The sequence below is a fragment of the Pleurodeles waltl genome, chromosome 10 (genome assembly GCF_031143425.1).
Source record: "Pleurodeles waltl isolate 20211129_DDA chromosome 10, aPleWal1.hap1.20221129, whole genome shotgun sequence".
NCBI lineage: Eukaryota > Metazoa > Chordata > Amphibia > Caudata > Salamandridae > Pleurodeles > Pleurodeles waltl.
Window position 1 is genome coordinate 1,078,851,059 of NC_090449.1, and position 13,004 is coordinate 1,078,864,062.

The following is a 13,004-nucleotide window of genomic DNA, read 5'->3' on the forward strand; positions in this document are numbered from 1 at the left end:
CCCTAGCAAAATCCTAGGGGTAACCAGTGTGACCATTGGGGATGACTCCTCAGATGAGGAGGTCTTCATAGCCTTCAACTGGAAAAAGGGCCCAACAGGTGAGTTGGAGATTCCAGAGGGAAGTAGACACTTCCACCACCTACTGGTGAATGGAATCCCAGCCACTGCCCTGAGATACACTTGTGCCAGTCACACTATTGTGCATGACAGGCTGGTGTTCTCAAACCAGTACATTCCAGGTGAGACTGCCAGAGTAAGAGTTAGCCCAGACAGGGTCACTGATAGGCCTGTGGCTTTTGTGCCCATAGAAGTGGGTGGGACTTTTAGCTGGAGAAGGGTGGTAGTCAGTACAGACCTCCCCCTTGATTGTCTCCTTGGAAATGACTACCAAGAGGTTAGTCAGAGCCCAAGAGAGGAACTGGTCCAGTGCCAGTCCTCTCCCAAGGATTCTGGAGGTGCTGCCTCTGCAGTAACTGCAAGTAGGCCCCAGAAGAAAAAGAAAATAAAACAGTGTAGGAAGGGTGGACAACCTTTAGCCAAGGTTCCAGCAAGCCAAGGAGATTCTGCTCCAGTAGGGGAGAACTCCAAAAGTGGCTCTGATAAAGTCCAACCTGACCCACAAGAAGTCCTGGCTAGTCAGGCAACTGTTAAGCCTGAGTGGGTGACTCCTCAGCTAACAGAAGAAAGAGTGGAAGAAGGGTGTTTACTACAAGATGTGGTAACCCCCCCACTCTAATACAGCAGACAGGCACCCTGAACCCAAAGAAGCCTGTAATTTAGCCCCTTCCCTTGTAGGTGAAGAGCTAAAGGTGTGGTTCTGGGCACTGACAGCTGTCAGTGGCCTCTGCTGGGTGTTAGCCTTTATGGCTGCACTATCCTTGGCATGGTGGTCTGACCCCATGCCAAATAGCAAGTTAGGCCCCCTGACCCTGTTGGTCATGGTGGGGTTACTCCAGCTCTGGGTAGCCTCTTTGGGTAAGCTAGGGGTGACCCTGGCTAAGATAAGATTAGCAGAGGTGGATACCTCTAACCCCAAAATAGAGAGAATGGGTGGAGACATTAAAGACACAGACAAGAGGCAATTCAGACTAGGTCCTATCACTGTGGAAGTGGGTCAGTTCCCCAGAGGGAATGACCTGAACAGGAGGATGTAAGGCAGAGTAGGCTCTGCAACAAACCAGCCTATTTCCTCTACTCTTCCTCACCTGACAGACTAGGAAGACTCTCCCAGCTTTGGCTGAGTTTCCTGGCCTGTGGGCTGGGGGGGGCTTGTGTAAAGAAATGGCTCCCTGTTGCAATTACCCCCCCACTTCTTGCCTGATACTGATGCTGACTTGACTGAGAAGTGTGCTGGGACCCTGCTAACCAGGCCCCAGCACCAGTGTTCTTTCACCTAAAATGTACCATTGTCTCCACAATTGGCACAACCCTGGCACCCAGGTAAGTCCCTTGTAACTGGTACCCCTGGTACCAAGGGCCCTGATGCCAGGGAAGGTCTCTAAGGGCTGCAGCATGTCTTATGCCACCCTGGGGACCACTCACTCAGCACAGACACACTGCTTGCCAGCTTGTGTGTGCTGGTGGGGAGAAAATGACTAAGTCGACATGGCACTCCCCTCAGGGTGCCATGCCAGCCTCACACTGCCTGTGGCATAGGTAAGTCACCCCTCTTGCAGGCCTTACAGCCATGAAGCAGGGTGCACTATACCACAGGTGAGGGCATAGGTGCATGAGCACTATGCCCCTACAGTGTCTAAGCAAAACCTTAGACATTGTAAGTGCAGGGTAGCCATAAGAGTATATGGTCTGGGAGTCTGTCAAAAACGAACTTCACAGCTCCATAATGGCTACACTGAATACTGGGAAGTTTGGTACCAAACTTCTCAGAGTAATAAACCCACACTGATGCCAGTGTTGGATTTATTAATAAATGCACACAGAGGGCACTTAGAGATGCCCCCTGTATTTTACCCAATTGTTCAGTGCAGGACTGACTGTTCTGTGCCAGCCTGCTGCTGAGAGACGAGTTTCTGACCCCATGTGGTGAGGGCCTTTGTGCTCTCTGAGGACAGAAACAAAAGCCTGCTCTGGGTGGAGGTGCTTCACACCTCCCCCTGCAGGAACTGTAACACCTAGCAGTGAGCCTCAAAGGCTCAGGCTTCGTGTTACAAAGCCCCAGGGCATTCCAGCTAGTGGAGATGCCTGCCCACTGGACCCAGCCCCCACTTTTGGCGGCAAGTCCAGGAGAGATAATGAGAAAAACAAGGAGGAGTCACTGGCCAGTCAGGACAGCCCCTAAGGTGTCCTGAGCTGAGGTGACTCTGACTTTTAGAAATCCTCCATCTTGCAGATGGAGGATTCCCCCAATAGGAATAGGGATGTGCCCCCCTCCCCTCAGGGAGGAGGCACAAAGAGGGTGTAGCCACCCTCAAGGACAGTAACCATTGGCTACTGCCCTCCCAGACCTAAACACACCCCTAAATTCAGTATTTAGGGGCTCCCCAGAACCTAGGAAACCAGATTCCTGCAACCTAAGAAGAAGAGGACTGCTGAGCTGAAAAACCCTGCAGAGAAGACGGAGACACCAACTGCTTTGACCCCAGCTCTACCGGCCTGTCTCCCCCCTTCGGAAGAAAACTGCTCCAGCGACGTTTTCCCCAGGACCAGCGACCTCTGAATCCTCAGAGGACTGCCCTGCTCTAAAAGGACCAAGAAACTCCAGAGAACAGCGGCCCTGTTCACCCAAGACTGCAACTTTGTTTCCAAAGAAGCAACTTAAAGACAACAGCATTTCCCGCCAGAAGCGTGAGACTTGCAACTCTGCACCCGACGCCCCCGGCTCGACTTGTGGAGAAACAACACTTCAGGGAGGACTCCCCGGCGACTCCGAGACTGTGAGTAACCAAAGTTGTCCCCCCTGAGCCCGCACAGCAACGCCTGCAGAGGGAATCCCGAGGCTCCCCCTGACCGCGACTGTCTGACTCCCAGATCCCGATGCCTGGAAAAGACCCTGCACCCGCAGCCCCCAGGACCTGAAGGATCGGAACTCCAGTGCATGAGTGACCCCCAGGAGGCCCTCTCCCTTGCCCAGGTGGTGTTTACCCCCGAGGAGCCCCCCCCCCTTGCCTGCCTGCATCGCTGAAGAGACCCCTTGGTCTCCCATTGATTCCTATTACAAACCTGACGCTTGTTTGCACACTGCACCCGGCCGCCCCCGCGCTGCTGAGGGTGTACTTTCTGTGTGGACTTGTGTCCCCCCCGGTGCCCTACAAAACCCCCCTGGTCTGCCCTCCGAAGACGCGGGTACTTACCTGCTGGCAGACTGGAACCGGGGCACCCCCTTCTCCATTGAAGCCTATGCGTTTTGGGCACCACTTTGAACTCTGCACCTGACCGGCCCTGAGCTGCTGGTGTGGTAACTTTGGGGTTGCTCTGAACCCCCAACGGTGGGCTACCTTGGACCCAAACTTGAACCCCGTAGGTGGTTTACTTACCTACAAAAACTAACAAATACTTACCTCCCCCAGGAACTGTTGAAAATTGCACTGTCTAGTTTTAAAATAGCTATATGTGATTTATTTAAAAAGTATATATGCTATTGTGATTATTCAAAGTTCCTAAAGTACTTACCTGCAATACCTTCCATTCAAAGTATTACATGTAAAATTTGAACCTGTGGTTCTTAAAATAAACTAAGAAAAGATATTTTTCTATACAAAAATCTATTGGCCTGGAATTGTCTCTGAGTGTGTGTTTCTCATTTATTGCTTGTGTATGTACAACAAATGCTTAACACTACTCCTTTGAGAAGCCTACTGCTCGACCACACTACCACAAAATAGAGCATTAGTATTATCTCTTTTTGCCACTATCTTACCTCTAAGGGGAACCCTTGGACTCTGTGCATTCTATTCCTTACTTTGAAATAGTGCATACAGAGCCAACTTCCTACACCTGGTATTTGCATGATTAGCTGCCAGAGGTTGATTTGGCAGGTGTGGTTGAGTCGCAAGAAGTGGATCATTACCCATATTGGTCAGTGAGACCTGGGGTGAGTGGTGATGTTCCTCTAGTGGAGCTGGCCTGGCCCTGGTGGGGGAAGTGCTTGCAGGCTTAGCTATCGGTTCTTGATTTGGTGGGTAGTATTCCTGCAAGATGAAAGATGCAGTATTGTCATATTTGCACAGTAAACTGTCAAAGGTCTTGGGGAATATATCGTGAATGGGAGAGAGAATACTTGCACTGGCAGTGTTAGGGATTGCAGCAGGCCTGGGGGTGATTGATATTAGTTGGCTGCCTGGTATTTCAGTATAGGTTTTGGATGAAGCTTTAAGTTAATCGTTCTCGCCAAGGGTGGATACGTTTATTGCTAGGCAGTAGCTCGGACGATCCCCGTAGTGCGTAGGTGGCCTAGGGTATTTGAACTGGATGCACGAATGAGCAGGTGGGCTTGTTCTTGCATCTAGGGCCACCAAATTGTCCACCATGGTCCCGTCCTTGAGTGTCAGTTTTAAAATGTCAAAATGTGTTCCCGGGTCTGGCCATCGTGCTACATTGATTATGTCCTCGCGTATTACAGAGCGACAACCTCAATGCATTTCAAGATATATTGAGATCTAGAACTTTATTCTGAAGCGAGTGGTGTGCCTCCAACCCTCTGGGGCCATCTCCTCCCCCCAAAACCTCACCTCTAAGATCGTACACTGATGATGTGTGACATTAATCCTCACTTCTCTCTTGCAGAAGGTTCTAGATGAATGCCAGGACCAGCGCTTCTGTCAGTTCTCCGTGAACAGCAGGATGTTCGGAGTGGACCCCTGTCCGGGGACCTTCAAGTACCTCATAGTTTCATACAAGTGTAAACCAGGTAGGTCTTCCTGCATGAGACCTGTCAACCTCACCATGTGCTTACAGTACAAACTGGGTATGTTTGTAAACTTCACCCCTGTCAACCGCATTGTCACCTACAAGTGTAAACCTAGAAAACGTAATCCCTCTCACCCTCATTGTTACGTACAAGTGTAAACCTAGTAAACGTAATCCCTCTCACCCTTATTGTGCCGTACAAGTGTAAACCTAGTAAACATAATCCCTCTCAACCTCAGTGTTCTGTACAAGTGTAAATCTAGTAAACTTAATCCCTCTCACCCTCATTGTTTCATACAAATGTAAACCTAGTAAACTTAATCCCTCTCACCCTCATTGTTTCATACAAGTGTAAACCAGGTAAGTGTTCCTGCATGACACCTGTCAACCTCACCATGTGCTTACAGTACAAACTGGGTACGTTTGTAAACTTCACCCCTGTCAACCGCATTGTCACCTACAAGTGTAAACCTAGTAAACGTAATCCCTCTCACCCTCATTGTTTCGCACAAATGTAAACCTAGTAAACGTAATCCCTCTCACCCTCATTGTTCTGTACAAGTGTAAACCTAGAAAATGCAATCCCTCTCACCCTCATTGTTCTGTGCAAGTGTAAACGTAGAAAACATAATCCCTCTCACGATCATTGTTCCGTGCAAGTGTAAACCTAGAAAACATAATCCCTCTCACCCTCATTGTTTCGTACAAGTGCAAACCTAGAAAACGTAATCCCTCTCACCATCATTGTTTCGTACAAATGTAAACCTAGTAAACGTAATCCATCTCACCCTCATTGTTCTATACAAGTGTAAACCTAGAAAACACAATCCCTCTCACCCTCATTGTTCTATACAAGTGTAAACCTAGAAAACACAATCCCTCTCACCCTCATTGTTCCGTGCAAGTGTAAATCTAGAAAACATAATCCCTCTCACGATCATTGTTCCGTGCAAGTGTAAACCTAGAAAACGTAATCCCTCTCACCCTCATTGTTTCGTACAAATGCAAACCTAGAAAACGTAATCCCTCTCACCCTCATTGTTGCGTACAAGTGTAAATCTAGTGAATTTAATCCCTCTCACCTTCATTGTTCTGTACAACTGTAAACCTAGTTGTTAGACTTTTCATCCTTGGCGTGGTCTCCCTTAACTTTTTGCCTCTGTTCCCCAGGTTGTTGATGTGTGCTGGACTCTGATTTTATTGTGTTTGTTACTCTGGGCACTTTACCACTGCTAACCAGTGCTAAAGTGCAAGTGCTCCTGTTTAAAATATGTACGTAATTGGTTCTCCATGATTGGCATATTTGTTTTACTGTTAAGTCCCTAGTAAAGTGCACTAGAGGTGCCCAGGGCCTGTAAATCAAATGCTACTAGTGGGCCTGCAGCACTGGTTGTGCCACCCACATAAGTAGCTCTGTAATCATGTCTCAGACCTGCCACTGCAGTGTCTGTGTGTGTATTTTTACACTGTAAATTCGACTTGGCAAGTGTACCCCCTTGCCAGGCCTAAACCTTCCCTTTTCTTACATGTAAGGCACCCCTAAGGTAGGCCCTAGGTAGCCCCAAGGGCAGGGTGCAGTGTATGGATAAGGTAGGACATATAGTATGTGGTTTAGATGTCCTGACAGTGAAATACTGCTAAATTCGTTTTTCACTGTTTCAAGGACTGTCTCTCTCATAGGATAATATGGGGGCTACCTTTAAATATGATTAAAGCGTAGATTCCCCTAGAGAGTAGATGGACATGTGGAGTTTGGGGTCCCTGAGCTCACAATTTAAAAATACATCTTTTAGTAAAGTTGATTTTAAGATTGTGCGTTTGAAAATGCCACTTTTAGAAAGTGAGCATTTTCTTGCTTAAACCATTCTGTGACTCTGCCTTGTTTGTGGATTCCCTGTCTGGGTCAGTTGACAGTTGGGTTGTTTTTCACCTCACACCAGACAGTGACACAAAGGGAGCTGGGGTGTAACCTGCATTTCCTGATTAACCATCTCTGCTAGGAGGGAGGGGTGGAGTGGTCACTCTCATCTGAAAGGACTGTGCCTGCCTCTAACAATGCTGGCTCCAACCCCCTGGTGTGTGTCTGAGGCCTTGCCTGGGCAAGGCAGGATTTCACAAGTAGGTGTGAGTCCCCTTTGAAGAAAGGTGACTTCAAAGACTAAAATGGGTATAAGAAGGGCACCCAAATCTACAGACTTGAGAAACACTTCTGGAATCAAGAGGAACCTCTGCCTGGAGAAGAGCTGTTAGCTGAGGAGGAAGTGCTGCCCTGCCTGTGACTGTGCTTTGTGGAGCTTTCCTGCAGTGCTGCTTCTGCCAGAGTAAGAGGGCAAAGACTGGACTTTGTGTGCCTTCCATCTTGAGAAGAAATCTCCAAGGGCTTGATCTAGAGCTTGCCTCCTGTTGTTTGAAGTCTCAGGGACAGCAAAGACTTCTCTCTGCCAGCACCTGGAGCCTCTGGAGAGACTCCTACTCTGCCCTGTGGTGCCCATCCAGTTCCTGGGACCCTGAAAGGAGAAGCTGGCAGCCTAAAGACAAGAAAATCCACGCACAGAGCGCCGTGCGGGGAAAAGATCGACGCGAATCCGATCTGCGGCTGAAAAACGACGCGCCGCCAGCTCCGCGGCTGAGAAACGACGCTCGCAGGAAACGCGACCGAAGAATCGACGCACGGAGCAGGAGAAACGACGCGCAGCATCGCTGACGGAGGCTTGGAGATCGCAACCTGCGCGGCTGGATCGTCAACTCATCGTGCGGCTGGATTTTTGACTCGAGTACCGCCGTGCGGAGTTATTTTCGACGCACGCCCGCCCGTGCGGGGTTATTTTTGACGCACACCAGGTACATTTTCACTCTAGCAGCACTAGTGTGTTTTTAAAAACTACTTAAAGACTCTTTTTGATTTTTAATTAATAACTTGACTTGTGTATGGTGGATTTTTGTCGTTTTGGTCTTGTTTTGTTTAGATAAATATTTCCTATTTTACTAAACCTGTGTTGTGTCATTTTGTAGTGTTTTCATTGAGTTACTGTGTGTGTTGGTACAAATACTTTACGCCTAGCACTCTGAGCTTAAGCCTACTGCTCTGCCAAGCTACCAAGTGGGTAAGCAGGGGTTAGCTGAGGGTGATTCTCTTTTACCCTGACTAGAGTGAGGGTCTTTGCTTGAACAGGGGGTAACCTGACTGTCAACCAAGGACCCCATTTCTAACATTGGTGATCAGCGGTCGGGATTTGGACTTGTATTTGTGCTTGACATACAGTAATTAAGTGTACACTACTGTTTTGATCTCAGACCACTACGTGACCGCATACTACTAGTCTTGTGATTTTTGTTTTTTTCTATTTGGACTGTTTTTGCTCTGCATTCAGTTTCTTTTTTCGTTGATCCGGTGATTGACTTTTCTGGAACTTCATTTGGGAACTTGCTTTTCTGCATTTGGAACTTTGCACTCTTTTAACCTTTTATCATGTCTCTACTTGGAGATGCACCAGTTGAAGCTGTTTTTGACCTGAAGCAATTGGATAGTTATAACAAGGCTCAGCTAAAGCAGTTTTGTAAAAATTTTGGTTGTCCCATTAAGAGCTCTTCCAAGAAGGATGAGCTGAAAAAGGCGCTGAGGGCCTGGGTGACAACCAGAAGCACTGGAGGGCACACTGAGGATGAGGAGGATGAGGATGAGGAGAGAGAGCAATCAGTACAGAATGGTATATTGGGGGGGCCTGTTATTCCCAGGGAAGGAGTCTCTAGGGCAAGTAGCAGTGTATCCTCCAAGGGTCTGACACCTGAAGAGTTACAGGACAGACAGGCAGAGAGGGAGTACCAATTGGAGTTGAAAAAGCTCAGTCTAGAGGTGGAACAGAGAAAGCTGGCCATTGAGGAAAGGAAGTTAGCCATGGCTCATGAGCTCAGTTTAAAAGAGATAGATCAGAGGAGTCAGTCCAGTAGAGATGGTGGCAGCAATCCTACAGTGCAGCCTGAGAGAAGGGTACACATCCCAAAAGACCTTGTGAGGGATTATAAGAGGGATGATGACATCTGCTTGTGGTTCAAGGGTTATGAGTCAGCTCTCCACATGAACCTGGTCCCTGAAGCTCATTGGGGGGCAGCCCTGTGGAAGCATTTTGAGGCAGAGGGGAGGGACACACTGACAGCCTTAGGGGATGCTCAGGATCTCACCTACCCTGTCATGAAGGAGGCCTTACTTACCAGGTATGGTCTCACCCCTGAGCAGTACAAGGAGAAGTTTAGATCCTACAAGAGAAAGGAATCCCAAACATGGTTGGAATGTGTTGATTCTTTTTGCAGGTCACTGGATGGTTGGGTGAAGTGCAGTAAGGTAAACACGTATGAGGGGCTTTACAATTTAATTGCTTGGGAGCACTTGTACAGTTTATGTTTTCCAGAGCTGCGCCAGCACCTCATTGACAGCAAGCTGACTGACCCCAGGAAGCTTGCACAGGAAGCGGACCGCTGGGAGAGCACCAGGGTCCAAAAGAGGTATGGGGGAGACCACGCCAAGGGTGGGCAGGGTCCCTCTCAGAAGAAAGGGGGGGGTAAGGGCAAACAGGGGGAGTTCTCTAAAGGGCCCCAAACTGATTCCCAGGTTAGGATTCCCAACCCCCCAGTGAAAAGAAGCCATGGTTGTCCAAAGGGAAGCCAGTGGCAGGTGGTCCCCCACGTAAGTGCTATGCATGTGACCAGGTGGGTCATGTGAGGGGGGACCCCAAATGCCCCAGAAGTACACCGGCACCCACTGGTGCACCGTCCCAGGGTTTGGCCAGTGTAGCGCTTGGGGAGGAGTTGGTTTCAGGTGGGTGGGAACCAGCAGAAATGACCCTTGTCTCACTAGGGGACAGTGAGATGGTCCAGAGAAACCTAGTGCCTGATAACACTAAGAAGTACAGGCAATGGGTGACCATCAATGGACAGAGGGTGGAGGCTCTGAGAGACACAGGAGCCAGTGTGACTACAGTGAGGAGTCACCTGGTGTCTGAAGAGCAGATTGATCCCCGGGTACTTCACCAAGTAGTTGCAGTAGACAACTCTGAGCGCCTCTGCAGAGTGGCGCAGGTTCCCTTTGAATGGGGGGGGATCTCAGGTTCCTGGAAAGTAGCTGTGAGTCCAACCATGCCTTTTGATTGTTTGCTAGGTAACGACCTGGAGGATTCCCCTTGGAAGGAGGTGGAACACAGGTCTCACTTGTAGATGTTGGGTCTGCCTGGGTGGGTATGCGTATCCACCCGGTCTATGGCAGCCAATCAGGGTAGTCAAGAGCCCCTGGAGCCTGAAACAGTGGCCCAGGGGACCGCCAAGAAGAGGAAGGGCAGGGGGCGCGGGAAACCGGCCCCAGAAGTTCCCACGGTCCGGGAGGAGGCAGAGCCTGAGGGTGATGCCCCGGAGCCTACAGGGGAACAGGTGGCTGAACTGGGGGAGGTCCCTGAGCTGTCACAGTGGCAGCAGGAAGGGGGACCCACCAGGGAAGCATTCTGCACAGCGCAGAAGGAGTGCCCTACTCTTGAGGGGCTGCGGCAGCAGGCTGCAGCCCAGGCGGCTGGCGAGGCGCCAGGTACTCACCTGATTTACTGGGAGGATGGCCTCCTGTATAGTGAGCCTAAGGTTCCTGAGCCTGGGTCAGCTCGTATGCTGGTGGTACCCCAGTGCTTCAGGGCCTTCCTACTGGGTTTGGCTCATGATGTGCCTTTGGCAGGACATCTAGGGCAGGACAAGACCTATAAGAGGCTTGTCTCCCACTTTTACTGGCCCTTGATGCACAAGCAGTCAGCTGCTTATTGTAGGTCTTGTCAGACTTGTCAGGCAAGTGGCAAGAGTGGGGGGAAATGCAAAGCTCCCCCTCTACCTTTACCTGTTGTCAGTACTCCCTTTGAAAGGGTAGGAATTGACATTGTGCTGCCTCTGGATCCCAAGACAGCCATGGGCAACAGGTTCATCCTGGTCTTGGTGGACCATGCCACGCGGTACCCAGAAGCCATTCCTCTAAGGACGGTCACTGCCCCCGTGGTGGGACGTGCCTTGATGGGGGTTTTTACCCGCATGGGGTTCCCCAAGGAGGTGGTATCTGATAGAGGTACAAACTTCATATCCACTTATATGAAGTCTCTGTGGAAGGTGTGTGGGGTAACCTACAAGTTCACCACCCCTTACCACCCCCAAAGTAATGGTCTGGTTGAGAGATTCAACCGCACCTTGAAAGGCATGATTCAGGGCCTGTCAGAGCCCTTGAGGCGTAAGTGGGACGTCCTCTTGCCATGCCTTCTGTTCGCTTACAGGGAGGTGCCTCAAAAGGGACTTGGCTTTAGCCCCTTTGAGCTCATCTATGGCCACCCTGTGAGGGGACCGCTCAGTCTGGTGAAGGAGGCTTTGGAGAAAGCTCCTAGTAAACCACCCCAGGATGTATTTAGCTACATGCTGGCACTAAGAAACCAGACTGCCCGCTTCAGGAGTCTCGCTCAGGAGAACCTGGAAGCAAGCCAGGAGGATATGAAACGGTGGTACGACCAGAATGCCACTCTGGTTGAGTTTCAGCCTGGACAAAAAGTGTGGGTCATGGCACCAGTGGAGCCTAGGGCTCTCCAAGATAAGTGGACTGGGCCTTATGAGGTGGTGGAAAGAAAGAGCGAGGTCACCTATCTGGTAGACTTGCAATCCCCCAGGAACCCTTTGAGGGTCCTACATGTCAACCGCCTCAAACCACACTTTGAGCGAACTGAGCTATCCATGCTCCTAGCGACAGATGACGGGGTGGAGGAAGAGAGTGAGCCTCTTCCTGACTTCCTGTCTGCAGGAGAGAAAGATGGGTCTGTGGAGGGAGTGATCCTCTCCCCCTCCCTGACTGAGGAACAGCAGAGGGACTGGACAGTTCGCCTCGCTGTTTTCCCCGATCCCAGGAGTCACACACCTGTGCACACATGATGTGGACACTGGGGACAGTACACCTGTTAAACATAAGGTTTACAGGGTGACTGACAGGGTCAGGGCTTGCATTAAGGAGGAAGTCTCCAAAATGTTAACCCTAGGGGTTATTGAGCGCTCCAGCAGTCCTTGGGCCAGCCCAGTGGTCTTGGTCCCAAAGGCTGCTGCTCGTGGTGCCACTCCAGAACTTAGGTTCTGTGTGGACTACCGGGGTCTCAATGCGGTCAGCAAGACTGACGCACACCCCATCCCCCGAGCTGATGAGCTCATTGATCGGTTAGGAGCTGCCAAGTACCTCAGTACGTTTGATTTAACATCTGGGTACTGGCAGATTGCCTTAACTGAGGGGGCAAAGGAGAGGTCAGCATTCTCTACCCCAGATGGGCACTTCCACTTCAATGTGATGCCCTTTGGGATGAAGAACGCCCCTGCCACCTTTCAGAGGTTGGTCAACCAGGTGTTGGCAGGACTGGATGAGTTCAGTGCCGCCTACCTGGATGACATTGCTGTGTTTAGTTCCACATGGGAGGAACACCTGCAACACCTCTGGAGAGTGTTAGAGGCCCTGCAGAAGGCAGGTCTCACTATTAAGGCGAGCAAGTGCCAAATAGGGCACGGTTCTGTGGTGTACTTAGGACACCAGGTGGGGAGTGGCCAGGTGGCACCCCTACAGCCTAAGATTGATACGATTCTGGCTTGGGAGCCTCCCAAGACCCAGACTGAAGTGAGAGCCTTTTTAGGTCTCACAGGATATTACCGGAGGTTTGTTAAGGGATATGGTACCATTGTTACCCCCTTAACTGAGTTGACTTCCAAGAAGCAACCCAAGAAAGTGATCTGGACAGAGGCTTGCCAGAACGCTTTTGATGCCCTGAAGGCTGCCATGTGCACAGCACCTGTGCTGCAGGCACCTGACTACTCCAAGGAGTTTGTTGTGCAACAGACGCCTCAGAGCATGGTATTGGAGCAGTACTCTCACAGCTTAATGAAGAGGGCCTAGATCAACCCATAGCCTTCATTAGCAGGAGGTTACTACCCAGGGAACGTAGGTGGAGTGCCATAGAACGCGAAGCGTTTGCTGTGGTCTGGGCACTGAAGAAGCTAAGACCCTACTTGTTTGGGACTCACTTCCGAGTTCAGACCGACCACAGGCCCCTCAGATGGTTAATGCAGATGAGGGGTGAGAATCCAAAACTGTTGAGGTG

At 50.2% G+C, this 13,004-nt stretch overlaps 1 protein-coding gene across 3 annotated transcripts in view; it reads left to right on the top strand.

Annotated features, from left to right (window-relative positions):
- LOC138262277 (protein eva-1 homolog C-like) overlaps window positions 1–13,004 on the top strand; it is a 272,791-nt gene that overhangs the window by 58,211 nt on the left and 201,576 nt on the right. For all 3 annotated transcript variants that reach the window (XM_069212164.1, XM_069212165.1, XM_069212166.1), the window contains one exon: window positions 4,744–4,867. In XM_069212164.1, coding sequence (XP_069068265.1) covers window positions 4,744–4,867 — 124 coding nt within the window. The remainder of the gene's footprint in view (window positions 1–4,743; window positions 4,868–13,004) is intronic.